Raw genomic sequence first — 24,662 nt, 5'->3', positions numbered from 1 at the left:
TTTCTATGCAGTAGTATTTTATATGTGTCGATAATAAGTCTCGCGGAGTCCTGTCTGCAGCTTACATTGTGACCATAGACTGTGATCGTGACAAGGTAAGTCCTATGTTAAGGTTAGCATGATTGTTGTATGCAATTTTTTGATGGGTGCATTAATGTTCCTTTTGAAGAGTGTCGATGAATATACATAATTTGCGTAAGTATACACGTTTGGATAACACGTTATGTACAACTGCACATTTTTTGTGAGGGGTTAAAGCTAGCTAAAATGATATTAACTGAATATTAAAACAGTGGCGGAAAAATCTGAAGGCCATCGGAGTGCGCATATTAATTAGCTATGGTCTAGTCTTGATGAATGACGTTGTTGGCTTCACACGGCAAAATGTCAAGCTATGGAGTAGAGAGCCGGGGTTGGACTGGGGGATTGAGCTCCTGCTTGCCGAGGGACAGCTACTGAAAGCCGGTCAAGCTCTGAGAACCAGGTGGCATGTTGCTGCTGGAGGAATACAGCTGGAGGCTTCCTGGAGAAATAAACACACACTGGGCCACCACACCAGCCACACCAAGTCCTGCTTTAAATCCAGAGCTTTTTACGGGCAGGAGTAGTTTTTTTTTAAAAACTTTTGGGGAAAAAAAAAAGTTGAATCTTTAGCATCTCAATCTAACGTTAGCCGGAGCTAACACCGGAGTCACACACCCCCTCAGCTGCTGCCATAATAATAAACGTCTGAAATGTTGATGAGTTTATGTAATTTTAAAGTAACACAGTGTGTGTGTAGCTATCTATGCATATAAACAATAACGTCGCTGTCATGTTTATGCCTTCAGGTGACGTTATTTTTGCCAAACTAACAGAGATGAGTTGATCATGTATCTCTGTGTTTACGGATAAGTGTCGGTGTTGTTAACAGGAGAACTAGTTAGCTTGCATGATAGCAGGCAGGCTATAGTTCAGTTACACTGTCACTGTGCTGGCTCCCATTGTCCACGTGAAGAGTAGTTGGCATGACTCGCGAGTAACACTAAAAATCAAAACAAATACTCAGACGATTGAACTCAGGCGAGTAAAGCGAAGCAAAAATTCTCCTGTCTCTACACATCCATGGTCTTTTCTTCTTTTTTTCTTCATAGTAGCCTACATCATGTTGGTGAAGGTGAGATTTGGAGAAACGCACATATATGTCAAAGTGGCTAAGACTGAAGATGACTAGGATGACTTCAACACATTTCTTCAGAAAGGTTGGCATCCCTTTTCATATAGCCCAGAATGTTTGTGTAAATTGACTACCTGTTGAATTTATGTGATATTTAAATGTCTTATATTATGGAGTTGTGTTTATGATAGTTAATGGAATGCCCTGTGAAGAAATCAAAAAGTACTTTTAGAAGTTGACCTAAAATATTGACAAACAAGCTTAGCAAATTTCTGGTAATTTCTTATTGTAATTTTTCCATTGCTCCAAATCTAATATTTTTATCAGTCATTCAAAAGCTAGATCTTCCACTTGAGACTGAGCTGCACTTGACAGATGAATCAGGGACAGAAGTCAATGCAGATGTGTTTGAGGAGCTTTTGCACGCAGGGAACCTTACTGTTTGGGCGACAACTGAGAAGTCAACAGGTGAGACTCAGCATTGTTAGGGAAGGAGTGGATCGTCAACAATGAGTATTGTGAAGAACTAATTATTTTTTCACTTTGTGTATATATTTTTTAAAACTGTTTACAATTGTGCTTCAACATGATCTATCATATACTTCATTGGAGTCACCCATGTCAGACAACTCATCCGTGTCAGTGTCAGGAGACTCCTTGCTAGTATCCTCTGATTCATCAGATGCAACAGTGATTGTTCAGACAAATGGAGGGAAGAGAACCCATGCCTAACGGGAATCGGCAAAAGAGATGTGCAGCTTTTGTAACGAATTAAATAAGTTATCAAATTTCAGACACAAAGATATTATGCAGTTAAACTGTGGTTTTGTTGGACGCGATGATGTGATAATGATGATGAATATAATTCCTAACTTTCTGATTCTTCATCTTTTAGATGGTGAGAGATGATCTCCAGGTGGACAGATTATTTTGGATGAATATGATAAAATGAAAACATTAACGGATAGCACAAGGAGACAGTTGGTAAACCTTCTTGTGGCCAACATGGTTGAAATTCATGGGTAAGACTTCAATGTTCATATTTGTACTTAACTTAAAATAGAATTTTTTTTTTGAAAGAGCACACTCATTTTAGGACCATTTTTTTACCATAACTACGAAGAATCCTAAGAGAATACAACCCGCAGGCCCTCTGAGAGGCGGGATGAAAGATGGGCCTAATAGGACGGACAACACTGTAACGACAGCAATGGAAACGGACAACGAGACGAACACCAGAACTCCAGGAAATGAGGAGAAGACCCTCCGGAAGTGTGCATGCGGATGGGAGAAAGTGACCACATTCAAGGGATTGCGAATCCACCAGGGGAAGCGAAAGTGTGGGCAGAAGGGCCAACAGCAACCTTGCACTGCTCCGGCAGGTGAGACAAGAGGGACCAAAAGCCAGGTCGAAAACCACAGAGCCAATGGACCCAATGTTGCAAGAGGCAAAGGCGGCACAGAGGAAGAAGGCCCACTGGTGGAGGACGAGCCCCCACGTGAGCACCAAGACCCAGTCGCCACCAACTCACACAGAACAGAGCCAAAAGCAGAGACCAAGAATCCAACTAGAAAGAGCAAACTCAAATGGCATAAGTCAAGTGAGGCAGAGGCATGGCGTATGCTAGACACAGATCTGGTCAAGAAACTGGAGGAAACATTGTCTTCATTCCCAAGGAAGTGAACTCCAAAGACATCAGCCAGTTCCGGAACATCGCCTTGCTGAATGTGGAAGGAAAAATCTTTTTCTCCATGCTGGCCAAAAGGATGATCACCTACCTGCTCGAAAACGGCTACATAGACACCAACTGCCAGAAAGCAGGAGTCCCAGGCTTCCCAGGGTGCGTCGAGCACTCCACAATGATCTGGGACCAGATCCAGAAGGCCAAAAAGGAGAAGACGGACCTCCACGTCGTCTGGCTCGATCTAGCGAACGCATATGGATCAGTCCCACACCAGCTGATCAACTATGCCATGGAGTTCTTTCACATACCCTCCTGCAAGAACATGGTTACATCCTACTTCAATGACCTGCAGATGTGCTTTGCTCTCCAAGATTTCACCACCGGATGGCAACAGTTGGAGGTAGGCATTGCTATGGGCTGTGCCATCTCTCCCATCCTGTTTGTGGCAGCATTTGAGGTGATCCTCATCGGCGCAAGACAAATGATCGGAGGGATCAGGCTTCCAGCTGGGAAGAGACTACCCCCACTGAGGGCGTACATGGACGACGTCACAAGCCTCCTTCAGACTGCAGATTGTACATCAAGACTGCTGAAAAGGATGGACGAGCTGATGTCGTGGGCTTGAATGAGGATCAAGCGCTCAAAATCACGGAGCCTGTCTCTCAGAAGAGGAGTCAGAACTGACAGCACCACCTTCATTGTAGGGGGAGAGAAAATCCCACTCCTTTCTGAGCAACCCATAGAAAGCCTTGGGAGGCAGTACACGGCAGAGCTTTCAGACAAACAGATGGGGAGAACCGTGTTGAAACAGCTCTCAGAAGGCCTGGCAAAGATCGACCAAAGCCAACTCCCAAGTACAAAGTCTGGTGCTACCAGTTTACACTCTACAGGAGAGTGATGTGGCCGCTGAAAATGAGTGAGATCCCCTCATCCACCACAAGTAAGATGGATGGAAAGGCCAACTCATTCATCAGAAAGTGGTTGGGGCTGCCACGATGCCTCTCTGAAACGGGCCTGTTCAGAAGGAACACCCTCCAACTTTCACTCCAATCCATCAGTTTGGGCTACAAGCAGGAAAAGACCAGGCTCGTTCTCGAGTTAAGAGAGTCCACCGACCAGGCTGTAAGGAATGCAAACATCAAGATTCCAACAGGCCAGAAGTGGAACGCCCAAACTGAGGTCGACAGAGCCATCAGTCGCCTGCAACACCAAGAGATTGTCGGCAGAGTCCAGGCAGGAAGAGCAGGCCTAGGGTGGGGAGAAGCACCACGGTTCTGGTCCAAGGCCAACCGCAAAGAGAGGAAGGAGATGGTGGTGGCAGAGGTGACGAGGATGGAGGAAGAGCGCTATAAGATCAAGGCCATGTCACAGGGCCGACAAGGAAGCTGGACAACCTGGGAAGGAGTCATCAACCGAAACATCAGTTGGACAGACCTTTGGAAGATCCCGCAGGCAAGGCTCAGCTACCTCATTCGTGCAACATATGACACGCTTCCCTGTCCTCGGAACCTTCACCAGTGGTTTGGGAGCGAGGAATGCTGCACACTCTGCAACACCCCTAATGCAAACCTCCAGCACATCCTGTCAGGCTGCAAGATCGCGCTCTCCCAGGGACGCTACAGGTGGCGCCATGACCAGGTCCTGAGGAAGCTAGCAGAGGTGTTGGAGGGCCGTCGACAGGGCAGCAGAGGGGTACCACCTGTAGAGAACCACAGCTTCATCGGCTTCGTAACGGAGGGTGGGGGGAGAAAAGACACCAGGCCAAAAGAAACACCTAGGCCATTCTCCCCTAACCAGGAGTGGAACATGAGGGTCAATCTCGGCAGGCAGCTCCGTTTCCCGGTCGAGATCACTGCTACATCGCTCCGCCCGGACATAGTGGCGTGGTCCTCTAAGGCAAAATCCCTGCTCCTCATTGAGCTCACGGTACCAGCGGAGGAGGGGATCGAGGCCGCCTATGAACGAAAAAAGGCCAAGTACTCAGAGTTGGCTGCTGAGTGCCGGATGGCTGGCTGGAAGACCACCATCTATCCAGTGGAAGTTGGATGCCGAGGCTATGTGGGGCAGTCAACCACACGCCTTCTGAGGGATGCAGGAGTGACAGGAGGGAACCTGAAGAAGGCAACCAAAGAGCTGGCAGAGGAGGCTGAGAAAGGAAGCTTTTGGCTATGGCTAAGGAGGAAGGACAAGTGCTGGGGAAAGAACAACTAACCCCAACAGCCGCAGGGGGGAACACCTACCAGCTGCAGGGGGTGGCAGGGAGACGTCCCTGTCACTGCTCCGCTACCAGGAGACGTTCCAGTATTAAAGTGAAACATTGGTGATTGGTGGTCCCGGCTGATGACCCTGCAGCTGACCCGTGGGCACCGGAGGAGGTGCGACCGGCAGCAATGCCTAGCAGGCAATTCCATCTCCCTGTAATCACTACGGACATTGCATATTAGTACAGCAATTTATTATTTAATTTCTCCTATGACAGAAATAAATATTAAATGGCTAAAACATTTTACAAAAACTAACAATTTGAGAGAGACTAAAACTCACTGAAGCTAACAACAGTAAATTGTATCTTTTAAACACTGAAGGAATTGTAGTAGTAATGTCATGTTTATCTTTCAGGAGGAGCCCACCCATCTCTGTGTGAAGTAAATATGCTTTGGGCATCATCTCTCTATTTCCCAGCCTCAGAGATCCATACTCAGACAATGGATATGTACAGTGGGTACTAGTTTCAAATGGAGGTTTCCCTCGCGGAAAGCGTGATTCACGCGTTGCGTGAAATTGTAGGTCACATTGTAGCCACTAGGTGGAAGCATCGTACTGAAATGCAGCTCAAAAGATTTTGGGATAATTCCACGTTTGACCACAACATAGCTGCAATGGAGAGTGGCGCTGTTCATAGGCCATAGGCTACTACATTTGCAGCTGTGGTCGAGAGAGCTAGAGAGTGAATGGAGAGAGGGACCGCTACGCAGGTGAATCAGATCAATGTTGTTGTTTTTTATTGTTTCACAGTGGTTACGTTCAACAGGATCAGTGGTTCTCATGGGGGTCCTGGCCCCCTCCATATTTTTGATCTCTCCTGTAGCCTGGCCGGGTCTGGCTCCAAGTTTGAGCAAATTGTCTCATATCTATTTTCTGCAAGTTCTCGTGAATGTAACAATCCACTTATAGCCCACGATCGCTCGTTTAAACAGTTTCTAAGCTGCTTCGTTCGTGCCAGCAGCCTGGACCCGATGCGGCTGGACTCACGAGCGGAGCATTAATGCACATCTGTCTGCAGCTGCTCCAAACACACAATTTGAAGGGACAGATTAGATGTTGATTTTGTTAACAGTGACTTTGTTGATACTACTTTAATCGGTCTACGCTTCCCCATTGAAGTCAGTAGAAGCTGACTGTGTAAAGCGCTGTGGCGCTGCGGGGATGAATGAGAAGGAAGTTGCCCCGGTTACCTGTGATAAGTAGCTGATTCTGAACAAAAGATGAAGGCTTTCTAGCGCGTATTTAGTCAATGAAATGTACACACAGCAGTACATATTTCACCACTTTTTTTTTTTTTGGGTGACATTTTAGGGGAAGCTGAGCTTCCCTTGCAGTCTTAGAGCAATCGCCTCTGGTGTATGAAAATCGCTACAGTGCTTTGGTTTTTAGGTGCTCTACAATCTCATAGTTTCAAAGAAAATGGATTGATTGATTTTTACTTAACGCAATGAAACGAAAACAATATATATTATATTACTATATTGTTGCAACTTTAGAAAATATAATCCAGGGGAAAAAAGGCTTACCAATATGGACCAAAACGGCTCAGTAATACGCACAAAAATCCAAAAGAAACGAAAATGAACTAAAAAAAAAAACTAAAAATCATGAAGTGGTCTCAATCTGTGTTTTACGCATGCCTCTGTGCGTCTGGCACATGTGTCTTGGAGTTCCGAATGGAGGCTGTATGTTCAGCTCCCCTTACATGTGAAATTTATTACATGAAACACAACGAAATGTCTTCACTTATGAACTGAAAAGTGTGAGGAGAGCTACTGTAGGAACCGGTTTTTCTGTTCAAAGCAAACAGCTGTGTGAAGTACTGTGGGGGGCAGGACTTTTGTCTGACAATGTACTTGAGTGAAGTATCCACAAACACACCCATTGGTCAGAGATAAATGGAGGATGCTAATGTGTCGCTAATGTGTTACATCGTGTCTCTAAACGGGTCCGCTCGGCACACACACCCTCCAAAAAAAAAAAAAAAACTATTGGCAGAAGTCCGGGCCGTGAGAACCGGCAGTCTACCTCTCGTGTGGATAATCAGCGTGATAATCCAACGGATTTGATCTGGAAAATCCCTTGTTGTGATAGACTCATGTGTTTTCATAATGTAGCCTATCATAAAGTGGATACAATCACCGCAACTCTGTCCGGAGCTTCGCTACTTTTATTTCCGTATCCTTGGTAACAGTAACCCAGGTACAAGGACCCCCCCCCTCCCCGCTTGATTTGAAATTATGCCCCCCCCCTGTCCAGATGCGTTCCGCGGTCCATGGCGATTTTCATACACACACCCAGCCTCGCTTTCAATAAAACACACACACGCCTCCTTTGATGTGAACTCGCACAGAGCATGAGGCTGAGTTGATAACCAGCTTCGTAGTACCGTGTTAACTCGGACCGGGGCTTGAGGTTTTGAGCTGGACTCCTTCGCAGTACAGGCCGGCTGGCTGACGGTGTCCGGTCTCATTATCACTGGCTGTTTGTGTTGTTTGTCAAAACATGGATGAATGAAACCTATCAACTTTGTATCGGCCGCGTCTTGTTGCCTATTTCTATCGAGGAAAAGTTATTTCAGGATATCCTATGTTTTATCGCCCAGCCCGAAAGTGACACAGGCTATTGCCCGTTCGTTCATGAGAAATCATCCAGCAACACTCTCAATCAAACAAGGTGGGGAATGAGAAATCTGCGGCACTACTGTACAGTAGTTAGCTCATTTTAAAATCACACACGGGTGTGTTTGGAGCTGACGAGACTGAGGACCGAAAAAAGAGAGTGAGACGTATACTGTAGCTGCAGTTGTTACATTTGTCTCATTGAAAAACTATAGCCTACTGTATTACAGTGGCGAGCGGTGACCCTTTACTGTGGTCATGCTGACGTGTCAATACCATGCGCGCCCGTAAGGGGGGTATTTATTTATTAATAAAAAAATATATGTTTTTTTATGTCTCAGATCAGTAGGCGCTGCTGCCGGTGTGTTTTTAAAATGAGCGAACTAGGCTAGTAGCGCCGCAGATTTCTCATTCCCCACCTTGTTTGACAGAGTGTTTGGAGATGGTTTTCATGAATGAACAGGCAATATGTCACTGTCAGACCGGATCGTTTGACGGGAGGGGGGGTCGGGCCGTATGAGTTTCACTCATTTTGACCAGGCTACACGATGAAATGAACCACTGACAGTTTCCCGCTGAACAATTCAAACAAGTCAGTTTTGCGCATGCGCGTTGGCAGATAAGCTGCTTCACTGACAGCTTTTTTGCCATTCAAAGTGCTCATATACAGTAAACACAGCCTCTAGCAGTAACTGTACTACTCGGTGTCACAGTGCGCATTCGCGAAACAAGCTGTCAGCTTTCCAGCTTTTCGCAAGCAAAACGGGACAGATTAGGCACGGATTTAAGACCAAAACAGTAGAACTAAGGTATTGTATAATTGAACACACTGCCAGATTAATATTTTCAATTATTTTTATTGAAGGGCTTGGGCATGCACTGCATTTATAGCTTATTATGACCGCTCGCCCATGCTGTATTATTATTATATTGCATTCCCCATTTGTGTTCACTGCTCCGTGCTGCTGTCTTATGAAGGCGTGCTGCTGCTCACAGATGCCACCTGGCGGTTGTTTGGGCACATTGCAGCTTCTGGTGAAAACACAATTACTCCTCCACAAAAAATCTGTGTGACTCTCCTGTGACTCACGCGTGAATCTTGCGTGAAATCATCCAAATGAAACTAGTACCCACTGTACGTTTGTAAATGAAAAGCTTGTATGTCCATTTATGGAGTAGTAATATGTTTTGAACGTACTCTACAATTTATTGTTTTTAATATTACAGGAACACTTCTGGCTACTTGGCCTGGAGGATAAAGACTGTTCAGCGCAACACTGCAGCTCAGTCCTGGAGATCCTCCACCTGCACAACCTATCAAGATAGTCCAAAGAGAAAGAGGGAGGTTCTCTGCATTGATAAGCAGCTACTTGGTGAGTACTGTCATGAAGCAATATCCTTTTTGAAACATTCAACTGATGAATCGGCAATCAAAGAGAAGATGAGGGCCACATTTCAGTACCATCAAACACTGGTTGGATGTCTTCCCACGATTCCTCGACATCACTGGCTTGGTAAGAAAGACAGCTTCTTTTTATTAAGTGAATTGTCACTCAAGGTATACACTTTTAGGTATAAAAATGCATGTTCTTCTGTAGATTGAGCAAGACTTCATCATGATGTTTGGAGAGGAAGTGTTGGGCAGATTTTTGGCAAAATGTCCTACTTTTTTCAAGCCTAGGATCCTGACAGACTGCAAAAAACTGTCTTCTAATGAGCACATTGAAGATCTCTTGTCTGTGCAGCATGACTCAGGTTTATTACTTTATGATGTGAATGTGTCTGATATTTCTCCTGTTTTCCCCTAGGCTGGGACAGTGACTTGTCAAGCATTCTACTGTTGGTTCACCAGCTTCCCCCTACCTCCAAAGGCCACAAGAAGAGTGCTAAAATCAGCTCTTGTCAAGCTGTTGACCATGTTGTGAGATATATACAGGTATGCAAATAGTAGTGTACCTATGCAGTTATTCTGATGATCCTACTTTTTGTGTTGAAGCACATCTTTTTTATTGGCTTAGTTAGTCATTTGAATGTAGCGGTGCTACATTTCATGATTTTCTCATGATTCTTCTTTACATTTTGTTAAAGATGGGAGCCAGTGTTGAAACCTTCCTTGCTGGTGTGGAGCCAGGACAGCCCTTCCTCCTGTGTGTTGGTGAGAAGAAGAACAGCATCCAAAGATACTATGTCATCATTGATCACAAGGCCATGCCTTGCAAGGCACAGACATCCTTGGCAGCTTTTGATGAGCTCTTCAAAGCACACTTCATCTTCAGTGTCAGCTACCATACGTTCATCCAAACCACAGTTTTTTAACATTGACGTGGGAAGTGCCAAGGAAAGTCCCAGAGTCAAGGAGCTAAGAGCGAGATTTTTGCACGACGCTTGAGGTGATGAATATCCTTGGATGCAAATATGTTTCTTTGTTATGTCTGTAAGGCACACCACAAAAGTTCTGCATTGCTTGGTCAGCATTTAAGACTCCATCATGGCCTATATCCTGGAAAGACATTATGTTTGAAATGTGGACAGCCGGGATGTTGTTTATCATTTTGCACTTATTCAGGTTTCAAAAAACATCTTGTTCATTTCCATAGAGATGCTGCTTTGACTAATACTGCACAATGTGGACACTCAGAATGAAGTTGGTGAGCCCTCAACTTTACAGGCAGTCAGTACAGACTCTCCAATAACTACCCAGCTCTCTGTTGACAGTAATCATGTGTGCTTCTGTTACAGCACAGTTGCAAGCATCTGGTGTTACTGAGAGCACAGTCTAAGCAATGGTGGGGTCCATGGAGGAACTTGTAAATGACATTCATAGGCAAGCGAGAGAGGCAGTTCTCAGCTGTACTTCAGAAATTCAAGGCACAGATTTGGAAAAGATGGTGGAAAAGTGTTGTGATCAACTAGAAAATCCTTTCTCAACCTTGAACACAAGAGTCAAACGACATAAATTCTTTGAGGAAAAATGGGAAATTGTTGAACCTGTTGAATATGTTCTTGGGGTGCGGTTTGATGTTTCTCAGAGATCAAACAACAGGAGTCAGTTTACAGTCAGGTCCCTGTAACAGATACATTTGTGTATACACCCATCCTGGGAACTCTTAAGTCTATGTTCAAGAACACTGGATTATGTGAAAGTTTATTGCAAGCCAAAAATCACAAAGAAGGCATTTATTAAGACATATGTGATGGTTCATACTTCAAGAGTAACATTTTGTTTTCCCAGAAAAAACATGCCCTACAGATTCAACTCTCTTTTGATGAGTTTGAGACAGCAAATCCCTAAGGGATTCACAAACTTGGTTGTATTTACTTTATATTGAGGAACCTGCCCCCAAAATATAATTCTGTGTTGATGAATATACATGTTGTGGCACTCTTTCACTCACAAGACCTGAAGACTTACGGATTTGAAGACATCCTGAAGCCTCTTGTTGATGATCTTAAAATACTTGAAACACAAGGAATTGAGGTGCCTTTTCTCAGACTCACCATTGCTTGGTTCTGTTATACAAGTAACAGGTGACAACCTAGGTTTACATGGACTGTTTGGTTTTGTTGAGTCCTTCAGTGCTATATATTTCTGTAGATTTTGTTTGACAAGTAAGGATGAGTCACAGTCTGTCTTTACTGAAGATGACCCTGGCATGATACAAAAGAAATCCATGCAGAACATTGTGCAGCTCCACAGGAAAATCCTATGTTGGGTTCAACATTTGGTGTCAAAAAGACATGCTTGCTCAATACATTGCATTTTTTCCACACCTCTGACAACTATGCAGTTGACATTATGCACGATTTACTTGAAGGTGTAGTACAGTACGAACTCAAATTTGTATTTCAATACCTTGTCAACCAGAAATATCTGTCATTGGAATCATTGTCACGGAGGATCCAAAGTTTCAACTATAGTTATATGAGTTATAAGTGGGTTGAAAATGGATGAGGCTAGCAAGGATCTTGGACTAAATGCAATTCAGTCATGATGTCTTGTGAGAAATGCTCCTCTTATTTTTGGTGATGTATTGGAAAGAAATAACTGTTACTGGAATCTGCTCCTCCTCTTGATTCAGATTGTGAATATTGTGTTTTCACCCATTGTAACTAACGGTATGACATACTATTTGAAGCACTTGATTAAGGACCACCGCAAGCTATTTAGATCTTTGTTTTTCACAGAAAAGATTGATTCCAAAGCATCATTTCATGCTACATTATCCACGTTGTATTAGAAAAATATTTCCACTCCTTCACGTATGGTGCATGAGGTTTGAGGCCAAACTGTCATGGTCTGACCAGGGCAGTCGGGGTTATTTGTGTGTTCTTTCGTTTTCTTCCCCCCCTGTCTGTCTTCCCCCTCCTTTTTCTCCTCTTCTGCTCCTGTGCGTCTGGACAGGTGGGCGTGGCAGCAGTGTCGGCAAGCAGCGGAGAGGCGCACCTGCAGATCATTTCATTCATCAGCTCCTGCTATATAACCCCGGTCTCATCTCCACCCCGGCGCCAGATTGTTCTGCCAGTTACGGTGATTCACATTGACGGCCGCTTTACCAAGTGTTAAGCTATTCTATTGTCTGCGTATTTACGAACCTCCTCGTGTGTTTTCGGACAAATCCTAATTGTTTGTTTCTTCCTCGTGGCAGATTACTCCAACGCCTCTTCGCCCCGGCTACCTACCCACCTGCCTGCCTGCCTGCCTGCCGACCTATCAGACCCGGTTCACTGTGCTTCCCTCAAAAGAACCCCCTGAGGTCTAATAAACTGTTGTTGGTCACAACTCCTGCCTCCGCTCTCCCTCTCTCTGCATCTTGGGTCCAAGACTCAGCCCAGAGGAAAAATTTACTGCTCAAAGCTTGCTCTTCTGTAGCTCCGACGACAAATTTAAGATTCTCAGCTGAGCCTCATTTTAGGCCAACGTGCAGCATTTGCATACAAGAGCTTTTTTGAACATGGTCATTTCAACAAATGTCTCTCAGTATACTACATCCATTTACAGTGTTGTGGCCCTCATGCGGCATTTGTTTATGAAGGCTTTTTTGACCGTACTTTTGTCAACCGGTGTCCATCCATCCAGTGTTCTACAGCGCATGATGTAAGCTGCAAAAATAAAAGAAAGAAAAGAAAGCACAAATTACAAATTGCATAATGTAACAGCAGTTACCACGACTGTATTAAGAACTTTTTTATCCTGATATCACAAAATTCACATTGTAATATCTCTATTGTTCACACATGAAGAACATTCAGTAACACTGTGAGGACACTTAAACAATCACAACATTAAATGTAGCTATGTGATACATGGGGTTCCAACACTTCAGAAACTATGCCAAATTTGGCCAGATAGGGTGATGAATGTGAGAAGGGGCAGAAGAAAGAGGGACAAACAAAGTAGAAATTAAAAACTAGAATTAAAACAAATTAATGTTTGAAAATAATATGTGCTGCTTTAGGTTGAAAAAGTTGATGGTTGGATGCATGTTAAGCAGTACTTGAGGAAGATGAAGCATTGTTGAAAAACAAAAAAATATGTTGATGTTAAAACTGATTTTCTGGAACCTGAAACTATTAGTTAATTAGTTGTCAATTAAAATTATATTATTATTATTATAAATATCACTCATGACACCATGTAGACCATCTTTTGAAATAAGAATTAAAAAATAAATTAGTTATCATGGCATAAAGCCAATGATTCTAGATTAGATTAATCTAAAAGTGGCATAGCCATCTGTGCTAAAAGGGGGAAAAATAAAGAATCTAATTGAACCGCGACCTTAAAATCGAAAATCAAATCGAATCAAGCTATCGGAGAATCGTGACATCCCTATATGAACGACAGTGAACAGTGATAGACAACTTAACTTCTGATCCCATGAATTGTGTCATGAATTACACATGATGTTTGTTAATTTATATCTCTACAAAAGGTTACCTGATAAAAGACAAATAAGCATGAAAATAGTGAAGTAAGTGAAACCGGTCAGTAAACTAAATGTCTCATCTTACACAATATGTGTGGCGGTCTCGTGGCAAAGATAGATGGAAAAGTGGGATTTCGGCTATTTTGGTATCTTGAGTTATTCTGGTACTTTCAACATCTTACTAACTACATCATGGTGAATAAATATTTTAAGAAAACAAAAGGGAAAGTACTTATTTTAATGTCTTTTTGTGAAGGGTACATGCTAGAACAAAACACACAGGCATCATGTTAACACTAGCTTCAGCAGCTCTGGGTAGCATGACGTTACTTGGGCAACTCTTGGGTGTGTATTTAACTGTAACTGTGACTTTTTGAGTTGTAAAGTTGTATTTTAAATTGACAAATATGTGTAATTTGTGACATAATTCAAAACAGGATCAAAAGATTAGTTGTCTTTTGCGGTTCACTGCCATAACATATCTTTTTCAAAATAAGGTCCCAAGAGATCCACCGTGGGCGTGACTTTGCCTCTCTATATTAGGTTCCCACACATTTTAACTAATGAATTTCCACAACTTTTCCATAAGTTGTTAACTACCAAATGAGCAATATACTTACTTAGAATCCCATCGACTTTGAACTTATCCAGGACTGTCTTCCCATCTGGCACCTTTCCGTGTTTTCCAAACACCACAGCATTTCGGCACTCCTCCGCAGTAAAGAAGTCATCAAAAAGAAGATGGAATAGGCGAAGGCAGTCCTTCTTTGCTTCTGCATGGATTGCAGCCAGGCGAGTAGAGGACAGGAACAGGCCACTTTCTGGATACAGCTCTTGCTTCCCAGATCTGTTTTTTGGAGCCCAAACACCAGCCTGAGGTTGGATCTGTTCCACTTTGTCCAGAAAACGTTTTAATGCCTCGAGGTGCTCACCACCTGTGACACAAAAGATGTGTTACCTTACATGGACACAGCAGCAATCATTAAGTCAAGAAAAGGAGGAGACAAGTTTAAAAAAAAAAATCCAAAGATTTCATGATGGGCTAAGATTTCTACCAAATTGTTTAAAGCTTTTAAGTTTTAGCTTAAGCACCCAATAATTACCCATGTCTAAAGTAACAAAATTTTGTAGAACTTTACAAATATCAATATTAAGAATTACAATTTTATGTTCCACAATTACTATTGTGGAAATTGTTTCAAATTGTTCAAACAGTTCAGTAAATTGTCAATACATTTTAAAGAATTACAATTCTAAAATCTGCAATCGAGTGGCAACAGAGTTTCTGCAGGTGACAACAATTAGGAACCTATTTGAAATTTCATGCATATAGTGGAAAAAAGGTTAATTTTTCATGACAATTTATTTTATTGAAATAACATTTTTAAATCAATCTCCCAGCCCCAAATGTAGTGATAATTTGACCAATAGCATTGCAAAATGCTGTCACTAAAACGTACACAGTTTCAAGTTACTCTCCCTTTTCTTGACATTTCTTATAAAAATCCTGTAAATCAAGGTTTTTGCCTTGAAGTTGCCAATATATTGCTTATAATAATCCCAGTGATAAGAGACCAGAGACTGTCAAAGATTTTGGTTATTATAGTGTTCAAAGTAAGTTAAAAATATCAATTACCATCTTGGTCATCTCTGGGTGAGCCATCCATCTGGATCTGGTCTGGTTCATAAAGGCTCAACTTCTTCGGTGGGTTTCGCGCCCTTTGGGGCATCTATTTTTTAATATTTCCTGCATCCATTCTGTAAAAAACATAAAATTCCAACACATTTTAATTATTTAAAACGGTGGCTCACTGCCTTAATTAGTTTTATCATGTCATATGGTATCATGTCATTTGGTACAGCAACTTTTTGATACACAGATTGTGTTAATTTAACCGTATCAGACCACTCAGTAACTGAAAACATGATCTAAAATGCACCAGACAAACCACAGTTAATGTTAGCTAGTTAGCTAGTTCATGGCCACATGTGGTCCAGGCTTATAGCCTCGCTAGCTAGCTTCACTATTTGCCACATATGCCGACCGATCAGAACATGAACACTCGCCATCCACATTTTACAAACTTTCACCCAAATTACGTTTGACAAAGATGAAGCTTACCTTCTTTTTCCTCCTGCCGTTTCGTCCTCCATTCCTCCAGCACGCAACTCCACAACGTTACGTTAACGTACGACTTAACGTCCTTAAGTCAGCCCCCCGTTGTGAATTAACCAATCACGATGCAGCATTTGTGACTGATGGCGCTCTCTTCCAATGAAATGTTAACATTGGGGCTGCATCATCTACATGGTTCAAAGTTCACAACTTTGTTTGCGCCAGCTTGTTGATGTATGAAGAAAACAAAGATGCAGCGTCTGTAGCTGGTGAGTGGATAATGCTACACTTTTTCTAAATAATTAATTTACTTAATAATTTTCTGTATAAGTCGAGGTTATTTTAGTTAGCTTTGTAAACGTACATTACATTTTCAGTTACTTCTTGAGTTTTGTAAAGCCTCGTTTTTATTTTTATTTCAGTTAGCCTAACAGAAATTATTTTTACACCTTCATTATTTCAACATCATATTATTTCGTTTTCATTAACTATAATAACCTTATAATACCCCAATAATAAAATGGTCAGAATAGAAACACAAGTTAGTAGTGATGATTATTGTATGCCAGTTTTCCTCTGGGCATTTGAAAAATGTGAAATCAGTGTACCTAACCTTACCAACTTATAAATGTTACAACTGTGATTGTTTTCATAATGATTATGATTTAGTCATCTTTATTTTAATAAATTTCTCTTTAATAGGAAAGGTTCCACATGTGTATAATTATTAAATTACTGCAATCCTTTTCAGTCACAATAAATTGCATCATATTTTGTGCACCACTATATGCAAACTCATATGTATGAATGTATCTATGCCTTTTTTTCTGTCATCCCTAGGTCACAAAAAGGTCACACAAAAAGGTCACTTTGAACTTCACATGAGAAGATGAATGTACTACATTGACACCACTAATGGTCTGAGTTTTTTGGCAGTTAAATTTTGATACAGCTGAAATGTTGAAATAGTAACTTCATTGCTGTCAAGTTACTAATAAATTGCTGTTGTTTTTATTTTATAACGTGTTTTATGTGGTTCATTAATAAAACTGAATTACGTGCAATGGAATAATTAAAATTCATTCTGCGTAGAACAATACATAATTAAAAAATATGTGGATTACAATAAAGTCAGTCTGAGAATTCAAAGAGTGCTTGTGGAGAGCTCTTCATTTGTTCTGCCTGAGCTTAGTATGAGATGGATAAACTGAAGCTGGAATGAGAATAGATTGAGTTTATAGAGAGAGCTCTCTGATTTCTCTGCATGATATCACAAAGAGACATAAAAGTTGAGAAACTCTGAGAATTATATTAGAGCTTGTTGAGATCTCTTCTGAAACTTAAAAGGAGACTTAATTGAGATTTAGTGCATCTTATTGCTCTGGAGAAAAAGACGAGACACAGGAGAAATAACCCTTAGTCTCAGTTTGCTGTCACACAGATCTCATAGTTGTCTAGGAGAAGTAAATGAAACATTTTTGAGATCTCTTTTTGAATTTTCTTTTCCTCTGGGAGCCCACACATAACACAAACATAATTTTTTTAAAAGATCAGTGAAAATGTTCAAAAATATCACAAAAGCATTGGTGAAACAACACCAGAGACAGCTAGCTTATTTTGATTTTCAGAGATTTGAGTTTGGTCCAGTGAAGAAAGAAATTATTGATAGCTTGGAGAGAGGTGAGGTTTTAAGTTCTGTCTTTAATGTCAATGTATACTGTGAAGTGTCAACCACTGATTGGGTGAAGAACTATGGAACAGAATATCAGATTGGTATGTTTGTTTGTACTGGAACAAATACAGAAATTCCTATTTTCAGAAAGGTCACCAACATCATTATACATGATGAGCAAGCTTTCATTTTTAACGTTTTTGGCAGTGAAATTGGGGATTATTAATTGACTCCCAGTAGTATTTTTAAAATGAAATCAACTATAAAAGATTTCTATGTTGAGTTATATATAACACTCTCCACAGTGTTAATATAATTTGAACCTTATTCAGTGTTAAAAAAAAAAACACTAATTGTGTTAACTTTTGATACTACAGACTAGTGTTAGGTAAATTCAACACTGATGTGTTAAATTTCAACAGTGTTGTTCCAACTCTCAGAGTGTTAACTGTTTAACACTTTCAAAAGTGTTGTTTTAACTCGATCTAGAGTGGACCAATATAGACACTTTCAAAGTGTTGAATTTAACTCCCTGGGAGTTGAATTAACACTTCCAAATTTGCTGTGTAGGGCTGTTTGCGCTTCAGCTGTGCACACCTTAACATTTTCAACTGATGGTTTGACCCCCTTTATTCACTGAGAGTATGTAACAGAAGAAGCAGAGAAATATGATCTGACAGACCAAAGTGAAGACATGGGAGGGCTTTGTAGCTGGCAGGAATTTTTGTATATACATGGTCTAGGATATTTCTTCCTTTGGTAGGGGTCTGGACACGCTGGTGGAATTTAGGTAAAACAGTTCTGAGGTTTGTTTATTTAAAATCGCCAGCTACTATGAAAATTCCATCTGGTGGTCGACATCTAGCATCTGAAATTCAACATCTGATGAACACAGTCCATCCACCTAAAACTGCGTTTGAGCTCCAGGTTCTGAGCAAGGTCCACCCATCCAGTACAATAGATTGATCCAGGATATGAAGGGTTAACCATATCTCTGTGAAGATCTGTACACAGCACTCTCTGATTTCCCATTGCTGAGTGAGCCTCAGTTGCACCTCATCCACTTTATTCTCCTGTTACCGGACATTAGCTAGAAGAAGGCTTGGCAGAGGAACAGCTCTTGGTCTTGGCCTCTCTTTCCTCTCTTCCTGGGGCATTTGCAGCGCTTTCAGTGGCGTTTTGTCCCGCTGATCTGACTGGCCTGATCCTCTCACTGCTGCTGTACGCAATCCAAACCCCACACAACTTTTTCCAATGTCAGTGAGTGCATCTCTATATAGGTAAATTGTGCTTCAGAAGAAGGGGGGATGGAGGTGAAAAAATAGGAAAATATATCAAAAATGTAGTGAGGAAGGAGCTACTGGCTGCTGCATATGCATGTGCCGTCATCTTCATAACAACCATATACTGAATATAATGCAAATCTGGTGTTGTTTTTGTTGGCATATCATTTTTATATTTACATTTTTAAGTATCTTTACAACACAAGGTTGGCAAGAGATCTGGATACGCTACAGTTTTATTGTTGTTGTTGACATCAGATGTGGTTGATGACATCATTGTCAGGGTCAGAAACACTCTTACATGTCAAATGCACCGGAAGAAAACTGTCATCAAGACAGCAAACTAGATGTTTTCTTTAAGAGTCTCCGACATCGCCTTTCTGAACCCCTCTCTCAGACACACAAACATACTTCCATGTTATTGTCTTTAGTGTAAGCATCAAAATATATTCAGACTTGTATTTGCGTTGATCTGTAATGAATCTTTTGTTTATATTTATACTTATAGCCTACATTTAAGTGTTGTACTTAATTACAGTTTCAGGGTACTTGTACTTGTAAGTATTTCCAGTTTATGCTACTTTATCTTATACGCTATAATTTATAATATGTATAATACAATATACAGAGGTAAATACTGTACTTTTTTATTCCACTACAATTATTTGCTAACTATACTTACTTCAGTTCCTAGTTAGTGGCAACTTAATAACTCAACTTACATACAGTCTTGTCTTGTGTCTTGTTTTGATGTATAGTCTTTAATCAAACTACAGAAACTACAAATAAAGAAAAATATATTAATCTGCATCTTCTATTATCATGTGATATGTAAAACATTGTGTATTTTGTGCACTACATATTTATGCAAATCATATTTATATTACTTTTACAGCTACGACTAATTCTGATATTAATACATATGTTTGTGAATGCTTATTTTTATTAAACTCTATATCATATTTATTTATTTGATTTGTGATTTGTATTAGTGAATAATATGTGATATATGTTTTGTATTTGTAATATTCTATATACAAACTTGTTTTAGTGAATTGTATTTATCATAAATAACTATATTTGGTTAAAATGAAATGTCCCTGAGAAATGTCTCTGAGAAAATATTTGTGAAAATGTAAGGATAATAATCATGATGATAATAATAATAATAATAATGATATATTTAAAGTTCAAAATTGAACGGGAACTTCACAGAGTGGCTCATTGAAGAACGTTTCTAAGGGGTTCCTCAAGGAACCTTTTTGAAGTGCAAAGGTTCCTTCACAGCGGCAATGGTGAGTACACCCAAAAGGTTCTTTTGAGGCTCTTCTACTTGAGGTTATTGTGATGAAGTAGGTCCAAAACCTGGAGTTCATCCAGGTGTGCTGGGGGCTCTCAAGCACCTCTTTCACCCTTGATGGAGTCAGATGGTCTATTATTATAAGCATTGTATAGGGGAAAAAAATCCAATAACCTGTCTGTTTCCCTGGAGTTTGAAAAACCCAAAAGTGTTGCTAACCATCACAGATTCCTGGCAAACTAGCAATTAAATCTGTTTTTCACAGGCCATCTGTGTCCACTTAGCTTATTTGGCATTTTCCATTTGTTCAAAGTTCCCCTTCCTTTCCACAGCCGCCTAAAACATGTGCTTTCTTATGCGTCTTCTGCCCCAACATATTGAAGAGCAACTTAACAGGAGCTTAAAATCTTGCTTTAGCTGAAATGTTCTCAAGGTTCTGTCAGTGCACTATGACATCAGTGTTGGTTAAAAATACACCAGGTATCACTTATCGGTGACACAGGGTGTGGCCAGAGGTGCAACACTTTGAAACTATGAGCCAGAGAGGGCACTGAAACACTGATTGTTAGCCAGTGTTACTCTTCAAATGCACAGCATATAAATGCTGCCGCTTGGGGTCTCTCAATCTAAATAAAAACAAAATACAGAGTTCACGATACCGTAAATAGTGTGGGATCATGGAGGTCGGCAACCACCATTGCTGATGAAAATGAATAATCGTGCTCCATCACGAGTGAGCTAAACAAACGATTTCTCTTGGTTTAAACATTGTTGCAAACATTTGGAATAGTAATAACACCTAAACAAAATACACAAGATAGCTTGGCTTTTGGACTGGAGGGTTGCCAGTTCAAGACCCTGTCCCAGACTGTACAGAGTGTGGACTGGTAGCTGGCTAGGTGCCACTTAACCTCTTGGGTACTGCCAAGATGCCCTTTAGCAAGGTACTGAACCCCTAACCACTCAGGGCACCTGTTTACAGTGCAACCCCCTCGCTCTGATGACTTTTCACACAATGCATTTGTGCGTATTACGGGTCTGTGTGTGCAAAAAAAATAACAGTGAGAACATTGAATTTCCCCACAGAGATTAATAAAATATATCTGTTTTTTCTTCTTTTCATAAGTTATCCCATGACACTTTTCATAAAGAGCAGGTCTAGACAATATGTAATTTACAGGGACCCAACATTTCACCAATGAGAAAGCATGACAGTGGCAAGAAAAAAACTTGCACACTAGGTCATCTGTCTTGTCCGGCTGGGTTGAGACAGAAAAAGAGAGAGCGAAAGAGGGAGTCAGGGAGTGCTATTGGCTACTGTCAGTATCCACAACAAGTCTATTGTTGGCTGTTTTTACAGGAAACATGTAAATATGCCAAAACAAGTAGTGGGAGAACTTCACTAGTAAAAAAAGTATAACTTTCTGGATAACTAAAGTTGATTGTTGAGTCTCAATCCACGGGTTGTCAAATACTGATGCTTTGGGTTGGCGTCAGATCAAAGTGTCAGTATTTGACGATGGGCGATGAGACTCAACAGCCGTATTGATCCACATCAGTAAAACAACCATATAGGTTGAAAATGAGAGCAGTTTATGACCCATATTTGCATGTGTTGTTAGGTGGCAACCTCTAGTGGCTGTAGTAATTATTACAGCTTCAAAGGAGGAAGTGAGGAGAGGTAAAGAGAGAAAAGTCAGTTTTAACAAGCACATGACTTTCATTTATGAGACCGCTGGTCATGTCCAGTGTGAAACCAGAAAGTAACTAACAAAGTGAAGTCACATAATGTAACATAAGTTAAAGCTATGGTCTACGATTTGAAAGATTTGTTATTATTATTAACATCATTTAGATGGTGGTTATGACCCAATAGTACCACCTACACAATGTGGAGAGTAAAAGGAACCAAAAAAATCCATTCTCTCTAGTGTCTGTAAAACTGAAAAGAAATGGACCAATAGGAACCATCCGGCCCGGATGGCTCCTATTGGATCAATTTTCCGATCCAATCCTCGCTCACTCTCCTGCTCCTGCTCACGTCTGGTCCCGACCCACTTCCGCATTTGAAACTACAAGCGGACAAGAGGTTTGTTTTGCCCTGAGCAGTTCAGCTGCCTCTGCTTGCCCCACTGACAAAGAGTCAAAGAAAGAAAGTCTGTCACTGAAAAGACACAAACCGGAGATGTGAAACAAAGAGGGCTCAAACCGAATAAACATTGGGTCATCGTTTGAACGGTGGCGAAAGGTCCGTGAAGAGATGGACCCGGTGCTGATACAGCGGCGTTTCTGTTGAGCAGGTAACCTTCGTCTCTATTGTGGATGTTGTGACACAGATAACTTTCATGCTGATGCTGCTTATGACTGTGAGATCTGCCGTTAGTTTGTTTCTGTGTTATTAGACGGTGTCCGTCTCTGCAGTGTTGTCAACACTTGTTTACTTGTTCGACGGAGACGTTAGCCTCTATGCTAGCATTGTAAGCTAACAACAAGTCTGAGTAGCACCGAACAGCAGCTGGGACACACACAGGATTGTTTTTCAGCCACAATGTGGAAGCGATCGTTGTGATGAAAGCTGACGGCAGCATCTGTTAGTCTCTTGGCCCTCAATAACTTTTAGAAGTGGCTAACTTAGCTGTTGTAACTTATTACGTAGCTGTAAGGTAACGTAGTTGTAGCATGCTAATGACGTTACGCTAGCTTGGCTGTGGAGCTTAGCTGTGGACATTGTAATGACTTACAAGATTTAAGTGAGTTTCAACGTGCATTGTAATAACTTTATCTGTGAATCCGACATCGTTACTCCGCATTCAAAGCTGGGCTGTATTTGGTTTCTGCCGGTTTGTTGCTCTTGGTGCTTGTTGCGGGACGTATAAAGTTCGTTGAAGAGAAAAAAAAAAGCTTGTAGCGGGAGGGGGTGTGTCGCGGGACTCCGAGGGGAGAGCGATACGAGCTCGGAGGGGAGGGGTGTGTGTGGGGGGGGATGCTTTTTTCAAACCTTTCTCAGATCGTAGACCAGAGCTTTAAGATAACGTAGGTAAGTTTGTAATAGAAGTAATGCAGTGATTTTAAGCCAAACCACAATGTTTTCCCAAACTTAACCAAGTAGTTTTAGTGCCTAAACCTAACCAAACTACAACTGTACAACAAAGGTCTTGTACGTGTGTTGCTGTTACACTCGAAAGGTCATGTTGTTTTGGGAAAGGTGATGTATGTTGTTTTTGGAGAATCTGACAATCGACCTATTCAGTCGTTTAGGTATGAGGTGTTGCAACAATCAACTATTACTCACCAGGAATTTTTGTTGCTTTCAAATATAATGGGACCTGACCATTTAGCGATTTGTAGATAAGGAGAAGGATTTAAAATTTTGATTTTGATTTTACAGGAAGGCAGTGCCCAGAAGCTAATATGAGAGAAATATGTATTATACTAGTTATTGTAAATACACCAACAGCAACATTCTGACCAGCTGGAGAGTCTTTAGAGACTTGTTGGGCAGCCTGGTAATAGGGAATTGCAATAATCAGGACTAGTGTTTCTGTATGTTTTTGAGACATTTACATTGATTAATACTTTAATGGACTATTGAGGCTTACATAAATAAATTATTCCATCATCATATATACACCTTTTATTTTCTGTTCTAGTCTAGTAGCTTCTGTCAGCGGTTAAAAAAATAAATAAAAATCAAATTAAGGGTTAGGGTTAATTAATGGATCCCCTGTCTAGTTTCTTTTAATATCTTGATGTTAGACATTAACCCATCATCTCTGGTATTTAGCTGATCATACATAGCTTTCAACCATTTTTAAAGGCGATATGTAAACAAAAGTACTTTAACGTTTCAAAAAGATACACCTTAAGACCTTCAAAGGCTTATCGGAGTCTAGTGTAACCATTCCCACAGGGACATTCTGTCTGTTCAGTTTCTGAGCTGTCTCGATAATATTTAATATTCATCTCACATTATCATCAAGCTGTTTTTGACTAATGTACCCAGTTTGATCTGGATGTATTAGTTGTGGTATAATTGTTGCTATTCTGGTAGCTAGTATTGGAGATAGAAGTTTCCTTTTTGTGTTTAAAAGACTGATTGGCCTATATTATGAACAATATGTAGGATTTTTACCTGATTTCTATAGTACTGTTGTGATAGCAGAGCCCCATGTTGTTGTTCTATGCCCAATTGTAGGCTAAGTGGATTAGAATTCTTTTTAAAACTTGTTGGTAACACACTTTAGGTGGACTTTCCAAATACATTGTTCCCATTTAACCTGTCAATCATTATTTTACTGTCTTTGGCCAAGACCCACAGCTGTAAAATCTTAGAAACAGTTCCAAAGAGTTTTTGCATCTAATTAGGTGGCGCAAACATTTTTAAAGGTTGAAGGGACGTTACAATAGCAACACAACTATAATATCAAAAAGAGCATTTGTGATTTTCCTTTAGCTTTCAAAGTATTTACTTTATTATATCATAATTTAGTATTTTGCTAATCATGCTATGCTGGGTCAAGGGGAAGTCTGAACAAGTGAATCTTGAGTCTTTTGCGGAAGATGGCAAGTGACTCTGCTGTCCTGACATTGGTTGGGAGTTCGTTCCACCACTGGGGTGCCAGAGCAGAGAAGAGTCG

The 24,662-nt window shown here is 40.9% G+C and overlaps 1 protein-coding gene across 1 annotated transcript; it reads right to left on the bottom strand.

Moving 5' to 3' along the window:
* Positions 1–12,656: 12,656 nt before the first annotated feature.
* On the bottom strand, positions 12,657–15,408 carry LOC311249596 (uncharacterized protein). Its single transcript, XM_084340765.1, has 3 exons — positions 15,291–15,408; positions 14,275–14,589; positions 12,657–12,827 (listed from the first exon to the last, which is right to left on the bottom strand). The coding sequence occupies exons 1-3, from the start codon at positions 15,382–15,384 to the stop codon at positions 12,721–12,723; spliced, it is 516 nt and encodes a 171-aa protein (XP_084196891.1). The 5' UTR covers positions 15,385–15,408; the 3' UTR covers positions 12,657–12,720.
* Positions 15,409–24,662: the final 9,254 nt, after the last annotated feature.

This window comes from Pagrus pagrus (assembly GCF_965226575.1).
Source record: "Pagrus pagrus genome assembly, chromosome: 20".
Classification (NCBI taxonomy): Eukaryota; Metazoa; Chordata; class Actinopteri; order Spariformes; family Sparidae; genus Pagrus; species Pagrus pagrus.
This window is presented reverse-complemented; position numbering and strand designations above follow the sequence as displayed.